We start from the raw sequence: 25,956 nt of genomic DNA, 5'->3' as shown, positions 1-25,956 counted from the left end.
TGCCCAGGGGCTCGTCTTTCAGGATCTCATATTGATTGTAGATAGTGTACGTGTCTAGCTTATATAGAAACAAGTCTGTCACTGAGCCGTATGTGCCTATCCACTGACAAAATAAAAAGCATTCAATATTTGCTAATGCAAACTTAAAGGGAATATTAAGTCTTGCAATGCATTTGCCATTTGTATCATCTGAAGAGAACGTCCCCATTCAGACTTGCTAAAATTGAAATAAATAAAGGATAGAATCACTGATAATTTGATCTATCTGTAACAGATTTTTTTATTTCAAATAGAACCGATGAGCAAAACTGTATACATATTGTATATGTTGTAGCCAAAGAGCTCCATTGACAAGTATAGTCCAAAGTAGCTATATTTTTTTCTTTGATTTCAGAATCCACAAATTCTATTCATTTTCTTTTGCTAGATAATAGCATTCTGTATTGAAAATGAATGAATGAATCCCCAACTATGGTGAAGGAGATCAGGCTACTTTCTATTCGGCAACTAGCACCTTATAGCAGATCAGGCTACTTCCTATTCGGCGTTTCTTGGGTTCTTTCGTAGCACAGCACCGAAGACATTCAAACGCGTGGTCCAACGGCGTTTCTTGGGTTCGTACTCTTAGGTCAGTTTATTCTAACTCTCTGCTGCGTCCCAAAATCAATCTCCACTGTGTTCATGTTCCCGATAATTCGAATATGGTTGCAAATTTGATATATGATTACTGATTAGGGTTTCTTTGAAAATTTTATGTTATTTTTGCAATCTCTGTTATTATTGTGATGATTGGTTGCCAAATTATTTTTTTTTCCCTAGTAATCCTTTAAGTTCACATGACGATGAATGGTGTTAGCTCAAATCAATCTTAAGTTCAATCCTTCAACTAGCTGTTTAATTATTCTTATGCAACATTATGGAAAACTGCAGCTTATTCTTATGTAATACTTAATTTTTCAAAATTGAACTATTCAATGGAGATAATAGTTACAGGTCGTCCTTGTGGTGTTTATCAGTTATTTCGAATGTCTCGTATTGTCTTCTGTGAATTGGCATCCCAAGGTATGTTGAATGGTGTAAAGAAAGCATCTTGGTAACAAACCAATGCGACATTGGAAGGCTCAAGCAAAGATTATATATGTAGTACATTTGGGATCAGTTTGTTCATAGTCCTTTTTCTTTTCTAATGAATAAAAGGAAAATTAAATTATTTTTAAAGAAAATAATATTTTTTTAATTTTAAAAATTTTAATACATGAAAATATTTATTCATATATATATTATTAATTTAATATTATAATTAAATCATAAAAAATATATTTTAAAAAATAATTTCTATAAAAAATATTTTTCTTATAGCATGAAACGAATAGTCTTTATATCATATTATGATAAAATAAATAAAAAAAAATATAAAAAGTTATCATCGCTTTACAAAGATTTGTTTATTATTATTATTTATATTATAAAGTATTGCTGAAAATAATATTATTTTAAAAATATTTATCAACAATTTTAAATTGTAAATATTTTAATTATAAACAATTTAAAATAATTAAAAAAATTAAAAGTATAATTTTTAAATAATAAATTAAATTATTATTATTATTATTATTATCAAAACATAACTTTAAGCTGGGTGACACTGGCGCCCATAAGCTGTCGGACAAATTGCCCCTGGGAAAGGTAATAAAATTGAGAGGTAGGCGTTGGCCCGGCCAAAGGATGATTCGGTCTTTGAATCGAACCCGAATCAGTTTGGGTCAAACTCGAAATCGGTCCTAATCGACGATTCAAGGTGTTGAATCAACCTTGAACTGAGGCTGGGGGATGCGCTTTAATGAAGTGCTTTATTCCTTGGATTTTGCCGAAGATATTCATTGAGAGAGCCCTAACTGGCGGAGAGGAAAGATGCCACGGGGTTACAACAGAAAGAAAGCTAGCTGTGACTCTGAAGTGTTTTCCCTGCCAAAAAGGGAGCAGATGTATTGCAATCCCGTTTAACAAAATTGAAGGAAACCTCAGCTAAAGTGCTAGCTAGCAACCTCTTCTACATCAGATATAAGGCCCTGAATATCTAAAGGAGTTGATGAACCACTGAGAGCTTGAATTGTTATGAGAGAATCTCTCTCTATAATGACTCGACGGAACCCTCTGTCCTTAGCTAGCAGAATTGCGTCTCTACAAGCCAGTCCCTCCATTACCAGCGAATCACTGCATCTCAAATACCTTCAACAGTACCACGTAATTGGACTGCACGGGCTATATATAACTGCATTTGCATCCGATTCCCTTGAGAGTTGCATGCCGCATGCATCAAAGTATTTCGTCTGGTTGAACTGTTAAGCAAGCTAGACAGTAGTCCAAGGGGGGAATAATTAACCCAAATCTCTGCCGCTCTTGGGCTAGAGAAAAATAGATGATTTACAGGTTCCTTTGACCACAAAACCCATAATCTGGGGAGAAGAAACTGAACCTCCCATGAAGAAGGCCATTCGTGGCCAGCCTCACATGAAGATGCCGCAAAAATTTTATTTAGAGCCGAGAGCTTCCAGACGTGCTTCCAAAGAACATCATTTAGCTGCTGAGAATTTGGACTAATCCTTGGGTTGCTACAAAGAAGGCACATGAAGAAAATTATATTATACATTTTATGTTATACATTTCACACCTTGCTACAATGTGCAAGCCTTAAATGGTAACCCCTGCAGCCTTCTGCAATGGCTGCAGTTTCTTGCCTAGTGGCACAAGGCTTTTTTATTTTTAATTTTTCTTTTTCAATAGGCATACACACACAGTCACATACATATAATCAAGCAAGAATTTTGAATATTTTAAGTAACTGTTTGATTCATTTTGTTGATCCTCGGATATCATTCCATACTTCAGATTCAATCTGGGAAGGGTAACCTGCAAGATTGTTCAATATATGCAACTTAATTAGACCAAACAATATTAATAATGTTTTCCACAATACAAAAAAGAAAAAAAAAAAAAAGAAAAATCTGGTATTCAATCACATAAGAATGAGATGTTTCTCCTACAATTAATATTAAAACCATATCTGTAATCGTTGAACTTTACACTCATGTCTAATTTTGGTCACAAATCTTAAACGGCTGTTAGATTATCGAGGTTATGTAAATCTAAAATTAAAATCAATTCAGAAACTCTTTGTATGGAAAGGAAAGCGAAAACCAACCCCAATCTAAGGAAAGTATCGGAGCCGTCAAAATCTTGAGCAGGATCTGCTGAGCTACTGGTATTGGTTAACATAGAATCTGATGACCCTACTGACACATTCATCATCTGTGCCATATGGAAATCAACTCAGAGGTGAGAGTAAGATTCAAAAAAAAAAAAAAAAAAAAAAAAAGAAAAAAACAACAACAAATGTCACAAACTTGCTTCTTTAGTCGCTCGTTCTCTTCCATCAATTGAGCCTCCTGCGCAAATGGATGAGAAAGAAACAATAGATTTCACAAAATAGAGCAAGAAAGAGACAAGCTACCTTAGCTACGAAAATTCTAGTATAAAAAATATATAGAAAATGTGCTAAATTTAGAGAAAGTCCCGGTAGAATTATATTTTAATTCAATTTTAATATGAATATTACAAACTTATACAAGTGATTAAGATATTTTATATATTAAAATAATTAGTCACTTCAATATTATAACTCAATCATTTATATTTACTCTTTCAATCCTATATTTTCCTACGTAATAATATATATATATACACACACACATCACCATATATCTTTTCAACAAGATATATATACACACACATCACCATATATCTTTTCAATAAGGAGTTAGTGAATCTCTGCTAGACATACCTCAAGAGGTTCTCTTGTTTTACAAGTCTCTTTAGTTAAGAAGAGACCATGATACCCATTATTAACTATGAGTCTCCAACAATGAAAACGATTGGTTTTTCACTTATCATTAAAATAAGAACAGTTCAAAAGTCTCTTTCACTTGTTTTGATGAGTGGGCTTGCAACAGTTCAAAGATAAACATAACCATAAAAGCATGCAACTGACCTTGTTTTTGAGGGCATTTATTTCATTTGCAATTGCATCACCCTGAAACACCAGAAAAACACATCACATATTAATTAGGAGAGAACCAATACTTAACGTTTTCAAATAGCAAGAAGTAAACCATTTATTGCAAATAAATGAAGAAGATATAAAACTGCATGAACCTTTGTTTCCATGACTCGCTTCAAGCCTCTTTCAACTGATTTCTCTAATTGTTGAAGTTCTTCAATGCTCAATCCTTGGAGTTCTTCTCCCCTCATCTGCCTGTAATTGACCCATCATTTCTCAACATTACAAATAGGCATTTGCATCTTTTCATGGCAAAGAAATCAATAGCCCTGAAAATTTTACCTCAGTTCACGGGTCTTCTCTTCTACTTCCTTGCTCAGTGCAGCAGACGTACCATCTTTAAGCTAGATGGAGAAAAAAAGAATTGCTGTCAATGCTTAGATCATATGCTGTCTTGGAACATTTATAAAGATCATCATTCTTTTCTTCCTGAATCCAAAAATTTGAGGTTGTAATTTAAGATTGTCAAAAGGGGATTCATGAAAAAGATTAATACTCCGTTTGTTTTGTAAAAAAATATTTTTCTAAGAAATATTTTTCATATTTTTTAACATTTACGATTGGATTAGTGAAAAATATTTTTGTGATAAAAAAGAAAAGTAAGCCAATTTTAAGAAAAATGTCTTTCCTCTCTTTATTTTTTGAACATTGACAATCTTGTTAAGATATGAAAGCAGTTATATATGTATAATATAAATACATACCTTTAGTTTAACATTGCAACCAAATAATGAAAATATTTTCATGAAAGTCAGAAAATAATTTTAATAAAAAGTATTTTTCATATGCAAATTATTTTTCGCGAAATAAATGGTGACTTAATTGATGATATCATTTTGAAAATGTAGTTCTAAGTGGAATCTAGAATAGAGAAAAATATTCACATAGCAAGTAATTTTAGGATTAAGGTCAATTAATCAAACTTTGTACAACTGATTCAAAGAAGTTCTAATACCATATTAGTTAAAGAACCATTTAATTGAAAATTTTAAATTTAATATAGATGAAACTTAATAAATAAATTTTATATTTCTAACACTAAGCTCTATACTATTCAGTCCATTGCTGCACTATCTTTGTTTTGCCTATGCCTTCATGTTATTGTAAAAAAACTTTAAAAGGCATAATATCTTACCTGCAGCTCAAGAGAAGGTTGATCTAACTTGCCAATGTTCTTTGGATGCAAATTGTGTCTTTCAATCACTTGAGTCATACTTCAAAAGCAAAAAGTTGGCAAAGTCATTTCTTTAGTTTATCAATAACTTAAAAACAGAAAAAAAAAAAGAGATTGAAAGAAAATTCTAATATCAACAATGCATGTTCAAATCAACAAAACACAAGGCTCACAACTAGCTCCAGCACTTCACTGTAATGTGACATGATTCAAATCCATTTGCTTATTTTGTAAATTGAAGCAGTTTTTGCATAGTATTTCACAACGAGATGGATGGAAGAAGCATGGTTTCTTTGAAAGACATAGTGCCTTTTGGTCTAACCAATATAAAAACACAATCATGCTCTTGGACAAAGGCAGGAGTAGGAAAGTCATGGAAGGAAAGAATAAGACATGCTTGGCCCTGGTGGCTGATGAGACAGCTGCTGTGCATTTCCAGTTGTGGGTGGATGAGTGTGATGCTTTTGAGCCTGGTGATATTATCCATTTAACCAATGGCATTTTCTCCTACAACAGGAATAATCTTGTTTTGAGGGCAGGTCTCCCAGGATGCAACCATTCCACTGCTGTCCTATCATCTCATCTCTTGTCCCATTCTCTACACCCTTGCTAATTCTAACGCCATTACCATCATTGCCCTAAACATTCCTCCACCACCTTTCTTCTCACCCATCATCTCCATGTTCTTCTCTACCCCCAACAGAAAAAGATAACAGAGGAAAAGAGGGAAAACCACTTGAAGCTTCAGTCACCAATCCCACTCATCTGATTTTCACGTCCAAATTGAGTGTGTTTCTTCTAATTTCTTCATTTTCCATACTTCATTGTGTAATTTTTCTTCTGTATCCACTCTTTCCTTCTCTCTTGTAGCGACACTCTATTTTTCTAAGTACTGTTGAAAGCAAAGCATGAGACTCACAACTGGGTCCACTGCTTTGCAGTGATGTGACACGATTCCAAGTCAATTCTCTCTTTCTTCTTCTTCTTCTTCTTCTTTCTTTTTTTTTTTTTTTTTTTTTCTGTTTATAGAATGTGAAGATATAGTATTATTTTTCAATTTCTTTTTTTTATTTATCTATTTTCACTATATTTTCAATGTGAAAATTTTTATTTTATGAAAAGAAAAAATTGTTTTTCTCATCCTAGGTTGACTTTTTAAATGTTTACCAAATTTATGCACGAATGAGAACTACTTTTAGGTTGCGTTTGATTAAGTGCTGTTTCCTTGCATGAAATTAAGAAAAAAAAAATTCTAATTAAAGTAGGAGAAATATTTCTCAATTAGATAAAAAAAATTATTTCCTATATAGTTTAGAACTCTTATTTTAGTATTATTTAATAATTTCCTAATTGAGTGGAATTAATTTTTATCATAACTAAAGGGAATTAACACTATAAATAAAAGTGTTCAATGAAAGGTTATTTGACCGTAGCCTGTGAATGAATGAAAAAAGGACATAGAGTCATAGAGAGATGAATTTGTCTTGATGGAATTATTGCCCATGAAGTGAAAACGCTTGTAGTAGCTGATAATTTAATTATGTTTAGAGGTGAATGAGAGGAAGAAGCTATTTCATTTACTATGATGTAGTATTATTGAAATTTGAGAGTAATTGGGTTAATGGGTTGTAAGAAAGCTATAGCTTGTTGATATAATTGTTAATTGATTAATAATGCAAGATGATATACCCATGGATATAACCCTAGTGAGAGGGGTGAACTATGAAAATATTGTATTTCATTTTATTTGCTTGCTTTTTATGTGTTTAACACTTTTTCAGTCACATCAAAGAGAATTTGATAACAATTGGTGTAGAAGCTTTAAAGATGATATGGTGAGTTGAAGGTGGAATTGCTACAATGTATGTAACAATGGTTATACAAGTCCAAGATTTGTGGAGACTTAAAAATAAAGTTGAGTTTTTGATGCAAAATCAAGCTAGTTGATGTGAAGATTAATTGGAAGAAAGAAGTAAGTTACACTCAACATAAGTTGAAATCTGATATCTAAAGATTTGAAAGATTTAAGCTCTAGTATAAAGATTTGATTTTTGAAGACACCAAATAATTTAATGATATGTATAATTAGTAGATTTTGAGTGAATGTGAAAATTTGTTAGAATACGATTCAAAATCCTCGTAACATTTGAAAAAAAAAATCCAAATTAACGTAGGAAAAATATTTTTTAATTGGATGCAGTATTGTTTCCTGTGTAGCTTAACACTTATATTGTTTCCTAATGGAATTAAAATTGAATGAATTAACCAAAACATAAGCATTGAAGAAATGATATTGAGTCAAAAAAAAAAAAAAAAAAAAAAGAAATTCTGGTCCATTGCAACCCATAGATGGAGAAAAAGCATAAAGTATAAGAGGAACTCTTGTCTACTCTTGAGAAGACACCACTTATTTATTGTGATATTAAAATAGTTGATAATTTAGTTATGTGTACAAGAGAACAAGAAATCATTATATTTACTATATTGTAGTGTGATTGAGAGTTGGATGTAATTGGATTAATAAGTTGTTAGAGATTTTTTTAGCTTATTGATGTAATTGTTACGTGATTAATGACAAAAGACGTATACTCATAAATACACCGTTAATGAGAGAATAAACCACATAAATATTGTTGTGTTTTGCTTGTTTCCTTTGTCACAAAAAAGTGAATTTAATTGCAACATACTCCTTTTAAGTAAAAAAAAAAAAAATATCACTCATTTGCATATTAAAAACTAATTTTTTGAAAAAAAAATTGAAAATTGCAAATAAAATTAAAGTAAATTAATATTTATAAGAAAGAGCAATCCATACTCCAAAGTGACTCCACCACCACATCCTATGAATACTACCATGAGGTAAAAATTAAAAAAATATATATATATATTTATAATAATTAAGCATGCTCTTTTATCATATAACATTTGCTTTATAGCAAAATTCAAAAACTAATAAATAGTAAATTTCAAAAATTAAAAAATTAAGTCAAATACTATTAGTGATAAAATATTTTGAGATAGGTATATTAGAAATTTTGGAAGGAACTTAGGTAAAAATTTAAACTCTCACCTTTTAGATTAAGAGACAAGCACTCTAGAGTACTGTATTATTAGTTCAATGGCATAACTGGTTATAAATGCTAAATTTGTAGGAAAAGTTACAATAGCCTTGCTATTGATTTATTGGCTTTTAGGAAATCTAACCTAATTAAGGTTAGGTTCCTTTACAAATGTAAGGTTAGAGGTGTGAGATTGTTTATATAGGATCCAGGGTTTTTAATGATTTTTTTTTTAATATTTAGGGTATGGCATGTATTACAATTTTTAAAATTCTTTGCATTTCCAAACGCAAGGTTAGGATTGTATTTTATTTATTTGCTTGCTTTTTTATAAGTTTAACACTTTTGCAGTCACAACAAAGTGAGTTTATAACAATAAGTAGTATCAAAACTTCAAACATGATATGGTGATCTTGAAGGTGGAATTGCTACAATAATTATACAAGCTCAAGATTTGTGGAAATTTAAAATTAAAGTTGAGTTCTGATACAAAATCAAGTAAGTTGATGTGGAAATTCAAAATTAAAGTTGAGTTTTGATACAAAATCAAGCAAGTTGATGTGAAAATTAATTTGAAGAAAGAAGTTACACTCAATATAAGTTAAAATTTGCATATTCGAATTATTTAAGCTCTACCATAAAGATTTGACTATTGAAGGCACCTATATGTATGATAGGTAGATTTTGAATGAATTTGGAGATTTGTTAGGATACAACTCACAATCTTTGTGGGATTTGATAAAAAAAAAAAATCATAATTAAAATGGAAAAAATATTCTTAATTGGATGTAGAATTATTTCTTATATAGTTTAAGACTTATAATTTATTATCATTACTAATTGAGTGAGGTTCTTATTGGAATTAAAATTAAATGAATTAACACTATAAACATAAGCATTGAAGTAGAGGCTATTTGGCTTTAGCAAATGAACAGAGAAATGATATTTTAGAGTCCAAAAGGAAGAACTCTAATCCATTCCAATCCATAGATGGAGAAAGAGCATAGAGTCTAAAAATGACTCTTGTCCACCATTGAGTGAATTATTGCCCATGCAGTGAAGATACCATTTATAGCATATTACGATATTAAAATAGTAGATAGCTTAGTTATGTGTAGAGGAGAATGAGAGGGATAAAATATTCTATTTACTATACTATATTGTGATTAGAAGTTGAGTGTATTATACCATTAATGAGAAGATAAACCACATAAATATGTGTTGTGTTTATTTATTTCTTTTATTTATTCATTTAATGGATTTAGCATTTCTATCATCATTAAAAAGTGAATTTAATTACTACATACTTTTTTTTAAGGATTTATTTGTGTATTAAAAGCTAATTGTTTAAAAGCAAAACAACATGAAAATTGCAAATAAAATCAATATATATAAGAAAGAGCAAACCATACTCCAAAATGAAGTGGATTAATGTAAAAAAAATTAAAGAAAATCGTATATTTACTAAGCATGCAGTTTTATTCTATAACATTAATTTACTCTATAGCAAAATTCAAGAATTAACAAATAGTAAATTTTAAAAATTAAAAAATTAAGCCAAATACTACCTTAATGATAAAATATTTTGAGATAGGCATATTAGAAATTTGAAGAAACTTAGATAAAAAATTAAACTCTCACCTTTTAGATTAAGAGACAAGCACTCTAGGCTACAATATTATATAATAGTTCAATGGCATAGTGGTTATAAATGCTAAATTTGTAGGCAAAGTTACAAGCCTGGTTATTGATTTATTGGCTTTTAGGAAATCTAACCTAATCAAGGTTAGGTTCCTTTACAAATGTAAGGTTAGGGTTGTGAGATTGTTTATATACGGTTTAGGGTTTTTTTTTTTTTTATATATTTAAATTTAGGGTCTGGCATGTATTACAATTTTTTTTTAAATTCTTTGAATTTCCAAACGTAAGGTTAGGATTGTGAGATCGTTTATATAGGGTTTAGGGTTATTATTATTTTTTTTAATATTTTGAGTATCGTATGCATTACAATTTTTTAAAATTCTTTGAATTTTCAAATGTATTGAACGTTAATTTTCACAATAGGGAATATATATATATATATATATATATATATAAAAGTTTGTTTGTGTCATAATCTCTTATTATTATAAGCAGCTAAAGCTTTATATAAACTTTAATAGCTTTCATTCATAGCATATTTTAATTCAAGTAAATCACTAATTAATAACTAAAAACATTTTTTTTAAAAAATTTATGCCAAATTTTGATTAAAATAATTTAATTTAAGTGAACAAAAAAGATAACATCTATTTTATAATCCAGACAAGTGATCGATAAAAAGTATAGGATTATATAAATACCCAGAGGAAAACAAACTCCCAAAAGAATTTTTTTTTAATAATAAAAAAATAATTAATCAAACAACTTAGGTTGTAATGATAATCATAATAATATTGTTTATTATGATTACATCATTAGTGTTAATTGAGCTAGCTAGCAGTGCAATGATCAAATGCATATTTTACAATATATGAGATTAAAAATTTAAATATTGATATCTTCAATTCCCTTTAAAAAATTTGTGTGCACAAAAAAAAAAATAGTGTTAATTTAATCTTTTGGTTTAAATTAAACTAAAGGCTTGTGTTTAATTGCTTTTAGAAAATAGTAGGTAATTAATGGCTACTAATTAAGTTTGATAAAAAAAAAATCATTTTCTTTATTTATATGGTTACAATATTTGTGTACTTTATCTGAATACCTTATATTAGCAAGCATAATTTATGGCTTACACCGTTAATCTATCTATATTATAATGCGGGCAAAGTTTTCTCTAGAATCACTTGCTAAAAAGAGTTTGGCTTATTAATTAATGTTGTTATATTAATGTTTCAATTTTTTTTTCTTGAATAAATTATGTTCAATTTATAATTTTAAAAAATAAAATAATAAATTGCATTAAATAACCATTGATTTATAATTTATGGCTATTATTTTATAAACTGATAGAAAAATGTAATTTTATTAAAAAAATAAAATCAGATATGTTAAAATTAAAAATAAAATATTAACTAAGAATATTATTGTTATATGTTAATGATCAAATTTAAAAAATATATATTAAAAATAATTTTAATAAAAAATGGAAGCTGTTTCACTTTGATACCAAGAAAATAATGCAAGGCACCAAGGTCAAGGGCAGGAAAAGTGGTTTTAAGTTATGTTAAAAACCACTCCAATATAGCAGATGTGGAACCTATAAGTAATATATCATCGACATAAATCAGTACAAACAGAGAGACAGCAAATTGGCGATAAATGAACAATGAGGTATCCGCGTTAGAAGCGACAAAGCCAATGCTAAGGAGAAATGAAGATCAACAATGAAACCAGGCACGAGGAGCCTGTTTTAAGCCATAGAGCGACTTGTGAAGCTTGCAAACATAATCAGGGTGTTGAGCATCAACAAATCCCTGTGGCTAAGACATGTAAATGTCATGGTTAAGAAAACCATGCAAGAATGCATTAGAGATGTCTAATTGACGAACAGGCCATCGGTGTATTACAGCAATGGATAAGACAGTACGAATTGTAGTCATCTTGACAACCGTACTAATGTTCAAGCGTAATCGATTCCGTCCTGTTGAGTAAAGCCTTTTGCAACTAATCAGGCTTTAAACCGATTAACAGAGCCATCGGCATGTATTAGAAGGCTTCGGAACCAGACTCCAAGTTATATTTTGAACCAAGGCATTGATTTCATCTGACATTGCATCACACCATTAAGAATAAGAATAAGCTTGTTTAAAAGTGTGAGGTTCGGTGGAGAGGTAGTCAATTGTTGTGAAAGCAAGATTTGCTTGTCTAGTTGAATGTCCTAACTGCATGGAGTAAGTGCATAAATTTTGTGGATTGGGTGCATTGGATGTGGTAGTTGGCAGTGGTGGATAATTAGAGAGATCAACACAAAGATTCAGGGTTGGTGTAGTTGAAGATAAGATATGATTCAGAGAAAATAATGGTAGAGGTTGAGTAGAAGAAGGACTTGGTATAGCAGTTAGAAGTGGTGGATTTGAATTCAACGGAGGGATAGGATCAGATTATATTTGAGGTACAGTAGAAGTAGAAGTTAAATTTAAAAGTGGAATAGATGTTGGCTGTTGAGAAGAAGCAGGATTAGAATTTTGAATAGATAAAAGTGGATGAGATAGAGTGTTACTAGAAGATAAGTCCACAGTTGGAGTATGACATTGTATTCCACATAAAGTTAGCCAAGGATGCATGGTAAGCGGCATGGATAAGGCATGAGAATTAATTTTGACCATGGTTGACTCACGAAACAGAAATTGACGTGGATGAAATTTAACATGCCGTGCAATATAAACATGACCAGATGCAGGATCTAAACAACTATAGGCAGAGTGAGTTGGACTTTGACCAAGGTACACACATGGTTGAGTACGAAAAGAAAACTTATGACTATTATAAGGACGAAGCAATGGATAAACAGTACAACCAAATAGTTGTAATTCCAAATAATTTGGTAGTGTGTTAAACAAAAGAAAATGCGGGGACTGTTTTTGTAGAACATTGGATGGCAATATTCCAGTATTTTAATAGCATGGAAGCATGAGACAACAATTGTAACGCCCTAGACTATAGTGAGGAGGCATAAATTAAAGAAATAAATATTAAGAAAATATAGGAAAAATTTAGAGAAAAATAAAATAAAATTTAGAGAATTCATTAATTTGTACAAAAATAATAAAAGTGACCCAATATGCATTATGAAGGGTATTTTGGTCATTTCACCCCCAAAGGTGAATTTTGACCTAAATTTCAAAATAAAAATTTAGAGAATAAAATAATTAACACAAATTAAAAATTATGAATTTGAATTACAGAAATGAGAAGAGAAAGAAGAAGAAAAGAAAAGAAAAGAAAGGAAAAGAAAAGAAAAAGTTTATGAAAATTAAAACAAATTAAGTACACATAAATATATAAATATATATAGCATAAGAGGACAAAACCCCACCAACTCACTTCTTCTTCTTCTTCTCTTTCTCCTTGTGCCGTCCACCCTTGTGCCCCCTCTCCACCATTTTTGTCAAGCTTTCAAGCTTGATTTCCTAAGCTTCCACACACCAAAATCCATAGTCCTCTTCATTAAAAATACTCCCCACACCCTAAGGAAGCTATAGATACCTATAAAGAGGAGAAAAATTGAAGTTGGGGAAGCTCAAGTAAGGTTAGTGCACTAATCCCTCTTCTTCTCTTTATTAAATATAAAAAGCATGTTTAGCCAAGTATAAATACCATGAAAATAAAAAGAAAATCTTGAGGAAAGAACCCTTGAATTTTTGGTAGCCATGGAACTTAAGGTTTATTACTTTTAAGTGATGAAAAATGGTTCCATGAGAATGTGTGATGAGTTGAAATGGTTGGGAGTTTGATTGTGTAGTGTTTGTGTAAATTTAAAACTTTGAAAACTAGGGTTTGTGTAAATGTTGAGGACTTTGTGTAAAATGTTGAAATTGACCTATTGAGTTGAAATTGTTATTTATAGAAGTGTATTGCATGCAAATTAAAGTAAGGAAGTTAGAGGAATTGAGATATTGGGAGTGTTCAATTTTCTGCAGGTTTGGACTCAATGAGTCCAACGGGTTTATTGACCCATAACTGAAAATGTGTGACTCCAATTGATATGAAGCTAATTGGAGGTGAAATTAGACTCAAAATAGCCCATTTTTCATGCAGACATGCCCAAATTCTGTCAAAATCATGACCAATTCTCTGCCCAAACCCGGATGACCAAACACTGGAACCTAGAAAATGACCAAATGAACAGTATGTGTTCATTTGGTCATAACTCTCTCTATACTGGTCCAAATAACCTAAAATTTACATCAATGAAAAGCTTAGACATAGGGCTATACTTTTTATGAAGACCACTTGACCCATTTTTGCTTTTAACCAAGTCAAATTATTAGCACAAATTGAGTCACTAAAACTGCCAACTCAGAAATTGACCAAAATACTGTTCCTTTGGTATGCTTGACCAGTTTTGGTAAAAATGCCATAACTTGGTATTCAAAGTTGCAAATTGAGTGAAACCAGTGCCAACAGTTTTATAAGACATAGCTTAACAATTTTTATGTTTTGACCAAGCTCCAAAACTCATTGCATCCAAGGGAAAATATTAGCCAAAGTTAGGAATTGAAATCTGGAAAATGTTAAGTTAAACCCAGAATGCCATTTGATACCTGTGTGTTCATTTGGCCATAACTCCCACTAGGAAATTCCACTTGAGATGTGCCAATATGATCTGAAAATATGATACTTAGGGCTATAATATTGATTTAGACACCTTTGCCAAATTCTAAGTGTAAAGACCCTAAAAAGAGGGTCAAACATACTACCCTGAAGTTTGACTATTACCTTTATAGGATTAAAAGTCCAAGTCAATACATTGACTATAACTCACTATTCCAAGCTTGAAAAATTATGAAATTGTACCTGGGAGTCCCTAAGACATAGAGGAACATATCTTGTGAAGAAACCTAAGTCTAAAAATGACCATAAAATGATCAAATGACTGGTCAAAGTTTATTGACTAGGAATTGTCAATTCTAAACAGCTTAGAGGCAAAGAGACCAATTATGGTATTTTGATAATAACTTGAGTTTTACAACCCCGAATTGAGTAATTCAAAAACTGAAATTCAAGTTTAAACATAGAGGAGCAATTGTTATGAAGGAAGTGTGACTAAATAGACATCCTAACCTAGCCAAATTCTTAGATAAATATAATACATCAAAATGAACCTAAAGAAAAGTTCATGGGAAAAATGCTAAACATGATAATTAAAATACTCATAAGGCTAATTAAATATTAAAAATGATATGAATATATAAATTAGGACTAATGTCCTATTAATATGAAATTAATGGTACCACTAAATAGTACCAGACAATAGTGACAGTGAATAGTACTAAAATAATTAAAATCATACTTAATTGCTCATAGTATACCTAGACTTATTTATTTAGTTTGGATAAATTGATATACCAATTACGGACTACAGATAGCAGTACTGCCTACCGAGAAAATCATGAACTGATAATATATGTCAAGTATGATTGTTCTACAGGCTATATGCCTATTTTATTTCAGGCTTTAAAAGCCTGATAGCGGGTCTCGTGCCTGGCAGCTGGCCTCGTGCCTGACAGATGTATACAGGGTAGACATATGGCTGTCAATCCCGTATACTCTTGTGCATCCAGCTTTTATAAATTGTTATAAGTTTCTTAGGCATTGATAATGATTAATTAATACTGAATACACAATAAGTAAACAAAAAAGATCCCAATAATTTTTATTGTTTCCAAAGTGCACTAAAAATGTAAAAGACCCATAAATTATGAATTACAATTATTATTTCAATTGTTAAATTATTGTTATTATAAAATATACACAACTAAGCGTTATGCTTAGTGCGTTGATTTCCATCGTGTAGGTACTAGAGATCAGTCTCAACAGCCGCAGCAACAGCAGTAGTAGTGCTCACACAGAGACCGACCCAGATCTGCCAGTGTTTACTAGTCACCTCTACAGTTGTATTTTAGTAGGGCCCGTATATAAATTAGTATTTTGGTTCATTATGTTTAGTCATGATGTAATTACTAGTTTATGATGTATTTCATTTTGGACTTGAAATTAAACTTGATATTGAAATGAAAACTTATAATTTATTATCTATGAATTTCCATATGAATGCAATAGATGATACTTCATTTTGAGATCTCATAAATAATTGTGAATGATATGATAAAAGAAAATATGATATGGAAATGTGTGAGATGACTATGAATATGTTAACAGGTGATTCGTGAAACCCGCCAGATGCTAATAAAACAGAGGAGATTCTATCCGAGTCTCCACAGAAATAAGTTATAAAAAAAAAAAAAAATTCACATATGGAATACCCGTTTTTAAATGATATTAAAAGTTGACAATAGATATGATAAAACAAGATAGGGTACTAAAGCACCGAATGTGGCACTTCTTGTTCGGCTATATACTAGACGGGTAAGGGGCGTCACAACAATGTTAGACCAATATCCACAACATGACGAATTTTTCGTTCAACAGTACCATTTTGTTTGTGAGCATGAGGACAAAAAATTCGGTGTATAATCCCACAAAATTAGAAATAATTATTTAATTTCTGAAATTCACCACCCCAATCTGAATGAAAGGATTTTATTTTGGAATGGAATTGACGTTCAATCAATTTATTACGCATGAAATTTATAAAAATGTCATAAACTTCATTTTTATTACGCATGAAATATACGCATGTATAACGGGTAAAATTATCTACAAATAAAAGAAAATAACGTTGACCCAAAGAAGATATCATAGAATCAGGACCCCATACATCCGAATGTATTATTTCAAATGGAGCCATGCTTTCATGTTGAACAGAAGCTAAAGATAATTTGGCTAATTTTCCTAATAGACATGAAGAACATGGAGACATTGATGAACTTGAAACAGACAATTAGAATTTATTGACGACATGAGACACTGTTCTAGACTGTGGATGACCAAGACGAGAATCCTATTCATCCATGCTTAGCCGTTCCACTGCAGAGGTTTGCTTTATTGGTGGAATTAAAAAGTACACACCATTCTCACTTGGACCCTGAAGAAAAACCTTCTTGGTAACCTGGTCCTTAATAAGAAAATATTTGGGCCAAAATTTAAAGAAACAGTTGTTTTCAGAAGTAAATTTTTGAACAGAAAGAAGGTTTTTCATAATATTAGGAACACATAAAACATTATTCAATTTAAAAGAGGCAGAAGGATAATGGAGTGATGCAACACCAGTGTGTGTAATCGGAATACCTTGTCCATTACCCACATGAAGTTGGTCTGTCCCCTTATATTCATTGGCAATACTCAAACTAGAGAGGTTTGGGGTGATGTGAAAATTCACACCAATATCCGGAAACCATGGAGTTGGTGTATCATTAGTGGCCATCGGAGAAATTGTAGAAACATGAGCTGGTCCATGAAAATTGTGAGCATTGGCTTATGGATAATTTGAAGAACGTGGACCATAGGATGATGGTGCATATCGATGTCGACATCGATTAGCTATATGATTTTTGAGGCCACATATTTTGCAAGAACCTCGCAGGAGAAAGCCACCATTGTTGAAATTGTGAGGTCGAGGTGCACCATTTTGAGAGGAAAGGCATAGAGTAGGAAGCAATGGTGAATTACCAGACGGACGAATGACCATGTTAGCAATAGGAGGTTCTTGAGAGCTCTTGATCAAAATCTCATGTGCCACCAGTTGTCCGTAAAGTTCATAGAAGGATACTGGCTCACTGCGTAGATTCAAAGCTGTGATAATTGGGTGATATTCAGCCCCAATGTTGCGATATATAATCGCATTAAATTCTGCTGCAGAAAAAGGACGACCAGCTGCTTCTAATTCATCAGCTAGTGTTTTTGCACAATGGAGATAATCAGCAACAAAGAGGTCATTTTTCTTGAGCTCTTGCAGTTCAATGTGAATCTACAATTGCCTATTTTGAGAAACTGAGCCAAAGGCTTTAGCCAATGCTTGCTACACATTATATGAAAAAGTAAGACCAATTACATAGGGAAAGATTTCTTCAGTTAGTAAAGAGAGTAACCATGATAATAACATTTGATCTTTGGAGAACCAAGTAGTCAGGATTAGGAGCAGGTGCATTAGTTGAGGTGCCAGGAATGGTTTTAGGAGGACGAGGAGAGGTGCCATCGATAAATCCATGGAGTTTTTGATAATTCAATAAAGGAATAAATTGCATTTTCCATGCTAAGAAATTTTTGGTGTTTAGCTTAATTGAAAAAGTATGATGAGCAGAAGTTTGAGTTGAAGAAATGGAAAAGGGAGGGGAAGATTGAGTAGCAGAGGAGGTTGCACTTGAAGAGCTTATGCTTGAAGAAAGGCTCTGATACCATGTAAGGGTTTGAAATGAATTATTTTATTGAATGACTATAAAATGCTACAAACAATAGCTTATATAGTAGATACAAAATGAAAGTGTACAGGTGTAAAACTCTTCAAAAAACAGAATTGAACAAGTCAATACACAAACATAGGTATATATTATTTTCCTAAAAAGTATTTTTATGGTATCTAAAACTCAATGTCAAAACTTAAAAACACAAAATCATTCTATTATGGCAGTGCTTTGAAGCTTGCAGCTATTTTCGTAGCTCACAAAAATAATTTCACATAACAAAATTTATCTCACACCCCAATAAAAAAAATTCTACCACAACAAAACAATAATAATTTTTTGGCTATATTTGGAATTCCTTATGACGATTATGCTTTAGACAGAATACAAGTCATCTCAACAAAATAAAATATATTAAAAAGGAATATTTATTACTTTGGTCTATTGCATTTCACACATCTGGACTGCATTTTTTGATCTGTTGTAGTTTTGTTTCAATTATACTTCTTTGGTCTATTGTATTTGGAACCCTATTTGGTATCTGTTTTATTTATTCTGTCTTGTTTCATTTTTGTATTTTGTTCTGTCACCCAGTTTTTTTGCTTAATATATCATGCCTAAATTGAAATTTTTAGAGAAACTTATTGACTTAAATTTAGAGTAGTGTGATGATATTAAATTTTTTCCTGATTTCCAATATTAATAAAATTCCATGAAAAAAAAGTTTATATAATTATGATACCAAATTTTGCATTTGTCCATACGTTTTAAACAGCCCTTTCACTCCTATTAATTTTTTTTTATCGGTTCTTTGGATTCCACATCAGATGTGAAAAGTGCATGCGTATAAATTATATAGAAACAAGGATTCTACTGTTAAGATTGTCATGATTTTAATATCGGTTTATTCCTATCACTAATCTACATGTGTTTCTCTATTTCTAGGAAAAAAAAATCAGATCCCACTAGTATTTAGGTAGCTTAAAGTCTCTTAAACTAATAATAAATCTAAATTTATAACACTTTTTCATAAATTCTGAATAACACATTAGATATTAGTAATGATAAAAAATATCACTGATTTCTCATTAATTTAAGACTAAATAATCATTATCTACCAATAGCAAAATCAACCAAAAAAAAAAATATATATATATATATATATATATATTTTTTTTTTTTTTTTTGTTGATTAGAGAGAGAGAGAGAGAGAGAGAGAGTATTGGTGATACACCTAGGTTTTTATTCTTTGAGAATATATATATATATATATATATATATATATATATGTAGTTTTCTTAATTGCTATTTCCATTATAGTGACAAAAAATATTATTATATATTATAATAAAATATATTAATATAATTTCATTGTTTTTATATGTCTAAGAATGAATTAGTTAGAAGAGAGAAATATAAATATTTTACTGAATTTTTTTTATTCTTTTGTTGATGTCCAAGATTTAACATTGCATGTTAAATTAAGCCATAAAATTATATATTTTAAAAAAATAAAAGAAAAGAATATATCGCAATAAAAAAAAAAAAATTAGTACTAAAAAATAAGGAATAAATAAAAATTTTTCATTGTCTCCTTCAGAAGCACTTTAATGAAGCAAAGGGTTAATTTCAGCATTAAAATATCAATGAATTAGGCATTTTAGTGTCTTCTTCAACAGCCCTAATCAGCTGCTACTACTTTGTTTACATCGTTTTCCTTTTTTTTTTTTTAATTTTCATATTTCTACTTTTCCTTTTTTAAGAATTAATTAACATATGCTTTTTATGAAAAGTTATTATTTATTTTTGAACGATACAAAACATAAGACACTTAAAATAGGGTTAAAATTCTGTGATAAGTTCAATTTTTTTAATGGAAATTTGTAAATGTCTCATACAATTTTTTTAATTACATTAGTGGTGAAGAAAACTGCCAATATTATTATGATTTTAATAAAATTCAAATTAATTTAAATTATATATATATATATATATATATATATATATATATATATATATATATATATATATATATATAAAATTGAGAGTTCTTTTAATAGAAAAAAAAAAGAAAGAAAGAATAGTTCCTATAATTATATATCACATTAAGTCAAGCAAATAGTTTGGCATTAAAATCTTTATGAACTATTAAAATTTAACAATAAATGATAGAACCTATATATCTCCCACATTCAATAAACAATACATATAAAAGGATGGATCCATTTGTTTTGTGAAGAAAAATTATTTGTAGAAATTTTATTTGTGGAAAATGGTTATCCATAAGATGACTTATTTTCCATTGTCTTATTGTAACATTAAAAAATTATTAAGAAAACTAATGAGTTTTAATTTAATATTGAAGTCGTCTCTACAACTATGAGGTCTCGAATTCCAATCTTAATTAAAGTCATTATAAACTATTAATAATAATTAAGAAAATATTTAATTTAGCTTTTGAAAGCAATAGAATAAAAAGCTTTTGGTAAATTCCTTTTATTGATTGGTAATAGTTGTTGGACAATAACTGATTGGAAAATTTTCATTTTCAATTAAGTTTTAAAAATATTTTGATATAATTGTTAATATGTAATCATTGTATGTATAATGATTATGATAAGACTCACATATAATTCACTATAATCAATAATTATAATATAATTATTGTACATATAATAATTATTTTTTAAAATTTTTATTCATATACCATTTTTCTTATATATGAATACAATATATACTTAATCACAATAACAAAGTATGACTGTTAAATATCCTATATATGTAATAATTATAAAATATCTATATTTAAAATAAAATGTATTAATATGAAAATTTAAGAAAAATGTATGATTTTTCTATTTAATATTTATATTGTTTCATTTCTCCTACATCAATATTAAATCAATCAATCAATCAATCAATGAAATACAGATTTCACTTCTAAGTAAATGTGGCCTAAGATTTTAACAGCTAGGCTTGAGTTTACCTCATCCCATAAATTCAAGCCTATCCTACATTAGGTTTACCTACTCAGTGAAATATTATATATTTTATATATTATAATATAGGTGGATCAAGTCTTGTTAGAATTTTCAAGCTTGTGAATTAATAGTTCCAATATTAAAACAAAACATTGGTTAGTAGGAGAAGGGGACTTTAGTAAGTGGGATTATTTTCTTTTACAACAATTAAGTTTTAATTATTCTAAACTAATAAGGTTGTTTATATAAAATTTTTGTCATCATTTAATTTTGTTTAAGATTAACTTTGCATTAATATTAAAAAATTATAAATCTTTTATTATTACATCTTTCCACATCATTTAAATTCCCTCCTTTTCCTTAATCACCAAAAGCTTTTACTATCAAAAGTGAAAAATTAGATGCTATAAGTTTATGACAGCAATATATGAATTATTACATGTTACTATTATAAAATTGTGACCTTTGGTATTTTACAATAAAATTATGGTTGTTGCCAAAAAAAAGTTATCGATAGCAATAATTATTGTTGTAAAAAATTTTCAATTATAATATAATTATTGCCATATCTTTTTTATGTACTATTAGCGATAACTGCTTATATTGCTACTGTATATTAGCATTATAAATAACAAAACTAATGTTAATGCAAAATTTTTGCTGATAATTCTTGTTGTAGCAAATACTCTTGCACCACTAACTTATCATATTTTTCATATTGGAATATTTGATACTTACATTAGATATTATCAACAAGTTGTTATTTATAAAAAAAAATGTGAAAGTTAGGTAAATTATCCAATATCTTGACAAAGATTATTATGCTCTTCGCACCTATATTGGGGTAATAAGTTATTTAATAAGTAAGATTATTAATTATGAAGTAAATTCCCTTATATTAAACCTAAAAACAAGAAGAGAGGTGTGTTAGATCATCTGAATACATTTGATATAATTTTTAATAATTATAATAGCATCTAAGTACCATTTGATTTAATATGTAGTGACTATTTGATTGGTATATATAGAATATTAACTATTCAATAAAATCACTAATTGTTAAAACATTATATGAATGTCATTTTACACCAATAATCTAGTATTGAAATCATCTTTCAAATTATAAAATTTTAGTTATAATTTCTAATTAGAGCCAAACTAACAAAAAAAATTAAAAGAAGATGTCATTTCCTTTCCAAGAGCATTGAATTATCACTTCATTTCTTTTTTATTTTTTTTTCTTTTAATGAGTTATGGAAATAAAAAAGAGAAAAAAAATATTAATAGATAAAATTATAATAAATTTTCCTTGGATGTTTATGATAGATAGTAGGGATAATTAAAAAAAAAATTTAGTAATTTTGATATTGAATCTTTTATTTTTTTTCCTTAATTATGATGAACATATATATCTATACGTTTCCAAAGCTTAAGATGAAAATATGTCCAAGGGTTCACCTAAAGTGAATTAGAGCAAATTCGAAGCCAAGTATTTGGATATTAATTACAAGGGTTCAAATTGAAAGTTAGAATCAAGCATTAGGGCTTTTATGTTATTGTCCCCAACCTAGATATTCTCTTACCAACACTTTATAATTAATTCAAGTGTGTATGTATAAAAGAAGAGTAACTCAGAGCACGAAGAATCTCACACTTACAAATTTTGAAGATAAATTTTTATTATTTAAGGTATTTTAATTTTAAGATCACATCTTTCAATTATAGATTACAAGTAATTTGATCACATAACTTCCACATTTATCAAGAAAAAGAGGAAAATTTTCCGTTAATAAATTCAAGAACTATTTGAAGAACTAAAGATAAAAACATAAAAAGCCAACAATTAACAAATAGGAAATATTCACAATAATAGAGCTTATGAAATCAACTACCAAACAATTCATCAAATTGTGGCTGTTGAAACAGAAATCAACCACTAAGATTACATCATTTCCTTTCAAACAAAACCCTAAATGTTCTTCTCATGTATCCTATATGAAATTTGAATTTTCCTAAAGTAAAAAACCAAATTTTCTTTTCCTTTCCTTTTATTTAAAACCTTCAGTTATCATTAATTATGTCTCAAATCCTGTATGGAACCACAAAAAAGAATTTATATATAGAATTTATCCGTAATTAATTTAGAATTAAGATTTAATTAATTTATGTATATATATACATTAGATGACAATGTATTTCAATTATTGACATAAATTAGATATCAAATCACAATTCTTTTTGTATTGGGATTGGGAATATCTAGTTTTTGCTTATGCTAATTAATGAAGCAGCAAATTAAAAACACAACAGCAGAAACAATCTACAGGGTTTATATGTTGGGTGTTGACACAAATTCTTTTAAAAAAAAAAAAATTAAATAACTGATGCAAAGTTGCAACTACAATCTATTAGGTGGATATTTTATGTTAGATTTTCAATTATCCACTAGTTGTTAATTTGTTATTGTTATCTTGTAAGAAGTACCATTGCTGTTTCCAATTTTTCCATATCCATAGCAATCTGCAATTAACAAGTAATTCAGACAGTATCATCTAAATTTTTGTTAATCTAAATTGGCCGTTAGCTTTGAACAAAAAGATTGTTCAAACTCCAACTCTAACAATATAACAATGATAGTATTGTAGGGATTTCTTCACAAATATGCTACAAATCAATAGGGAATTCTTCAATCTATGCTATAAATCAATCAAAGTCTAGAAGATAGCTATAAACACTACAGTAATGATAATGATGCATAAGATCAATCTAATAATTTCTTTTCAATTAATAACAGTAGCATTCCTTAGCCTAAAAGAAACTTTTTGTTGTTGAATTGATTGTCAATAACCAATGAGTACATTGAACCATTCAATTGAGTGTAGCCAATATTTTATGGGGACATCCTTGCAGGGTTGTTGTTTGTGGTTGTCTAGAGTCTAGCAAAGTGAGTACTAGTACCTTTCTTATCCAAGAGCAGAAGTAGTACTATGATGTTTTGAAAGAAGAGAGAAAAGAATGCTTCTGATATAAACTGATCATGCTAATAATATCTAGCAATAATAGGACACACTAATATGTCTAATCCTTGAAAATTTTGTATTCTTAGCATATCTCCCCATGATTCTGCCTCCACATCCCCCACTCAATAATGAAAATAAATAATATTTTGTTAATAGAAACCAAGCCATTCTCTTGTTTTTCCAGTTTTGTTGAAACGGTATGATTTTTCCAAGATTGAACAATGAGATCATCAATGACACAATAAGTAGCCAGGCCAAAAAGAAAGGAAAATGGAGAAAAATATATGGGATAGAGAGAGAGAGAGAGAGAGAGAGAGAGAGAGAAAGAGAGAGAGATGATGAACCTTGAGCTAGCATACTCAAAGAGCTTCCCAGTTGCAGAAAAGACAATGAGTGCAATCTCAGCATCACAAAGAGTAGAGAGCTCATAAGCTTTCTTGAAAAGCCCTCTTCTTCTTTTAGAGAAAGTTACTTGCCTTGCTGTATGGTTGTCAATCTTCTTGATCTGGATTTTCTGCCTTGTCATTTTCTACAGAAGAAATTCCTTCCAACAGATGAGTACCCTTATGCAAAATCACCCAAAATCATCATATACATATGCTAAACTAAAATCCAGAATCCCAGAGAGAGGAAAGTTTGTCAGGAAGAGAAAACAGAAGAAACTGTGATGATTTTTTATCAAAAAAGAAATCTAAATGCACTTGCTTACCTAAAAGTTGCAAAAAATTAATCGAAGGTATAAATCCTTCAATGAATATCAATTAAAGCTTGGGTTGGGAGGGAAGATGAATTGAGAATAGTTAGTGATTATTAATTACCAGAACCAATCACAGATCTTGCTATTTACAAGAAATAATCCACCTACCTAACCCACCAAGAAAAAGGGAAAAAAAAAATTAAAGGATATTCAAGAGGATCATCAATCAAAGAAAATAAAGAAAATTTTACCTATAAATGGAAATTGCAGAAGAGGAAAAGAAATTTTTTTTTTCTTCTAATTACTGTATTTAAAGGGGAAAAAATGGAAAGAAACTGAAGATAAAGAGGAAATTAGCAAGTACACCCAAGTTAGAGAATGTTTCTGTAAATGGAAATATATAGAAAACTCTCAGCAGTGATAAGGGGAAATCCTGAAAGAGCTAAGAATCTGAACATATGCTTAAAATGATTTTTAAAAAAATCAAAAAAGAATCTGTAACAACACTAACAGTAACAGAAAAAGACCTTGCAAAGAACCCTAGGTGAAAAAATTAAGAGGCAAAGAAAGAGAGAATAGTTGATGAGAGAACCTACCAGTGGCGATCTAGACTACAAATCCAAGCTCATTTACAAGAAGCAGAAGGCACAAGGATTGACCAGTACACATGTCTAGTTTCAGCTTGCTTTGCTTTTTTCTGGTGCTGTCCTTTTTGGTGCTGTTGTCACTTTAAATTCAAGTCCACCAATGGCATTAAAGGGAAGAAAGAGAAAGAGAAAGAGCTTGTCAGCTTAACCTAGTTGATGAATGAAAAGGAAAGATTTTTTTGTGGCCAAACAATGAGTAAAGTGACTCTGTGAAAACTTCTCACCTTAGTTTTGTTAGATAAAATGGAAAATATAAT

The 25,956-nt window shown here is 29.7% G+C and overlaps 1 protein-coding gene across 1 annotated transcript; it reads right to left on the bottom strand.

The window, feature by feature from the left end:
* Nucleotides 1-2,628: 2,628 nt before the first annotated feature.
* Nucleotides 2,629-25,956, bottom strand: LOC110634511 (MADS-box protein JOINTLESS). Its single transcript, XM_021783538.2, has 9 exons — nucleotides 25,649-25,956; nucleotides 24,700-24,884; nucleotides 5,253-5,331; nucleotides 4,400-4,461; nucleotides 4,213-4,312; nucleotides 4,049-4,090; nucleotides 3,405-3,446; nucleotides 3,203-3,309; nucleotides 2,629-2,910 (listed from the first exon to the last, which is right to left on the bottom strand). The coding sequence occupies exons 2-9, from the start codon at nucleotides 24,879-24,881 to the stop codon at nucleotides 2,892-2,894; spliced, it is 633 nt and encodes a 210-aa protein (XP_021639230.1). The 5' UTR covers nucleotides 24,882-24,884; nucleotides 25,649-25,956; the 3' UTR covers nucleotides 2,629-2,891.

Source organism: Hevea brasiliensis, chromosome 8 (genome assembly GCF_030052815.1).
Source record: "Hevea brasiliensis isolate MT/VB/25A 57/8 chromosome 8, ASM3005281v1, whole genome shotgun sequence".
Lineage (NCBI taxonomy): Eukaryota > Viridiplantae > Streptophyta > Magnoliopsida > Malpighiales > Euphorbiaceae > Hevea > Hevea brasiliensis.
The sequence above is the reverse complement of the archived record's forward strand: the minus strand, read 5'-3'. Positions and strand labels throughout refer to the sequence as shown.

Excerpts from the sequence above, each read along its gene's own strand:
- LOC110634511 (XM_021783538.2), bottom strand. The coding sequence starts at position 24,881 with ATGACAAGGCAGAAAATCCAGATCAAGAAGATTGACAACCATACAGCA. Across the intron at positions 5,332-24,699 it reads TTTGAGTATGCTAGCTCAAG|TATGACTCAAGTGATTGAAA; the intron begins GTTCATCATCTC and ends TTGCTTTTGAAG. Across the intron at positions 4,313-4,399 it reads GAGAAGACCCGTGAACTGAG|GCAGATGAGGGGAGAAGAAC; the intron begins GTAAAATTTTCA and ends GGTCAATTACAG.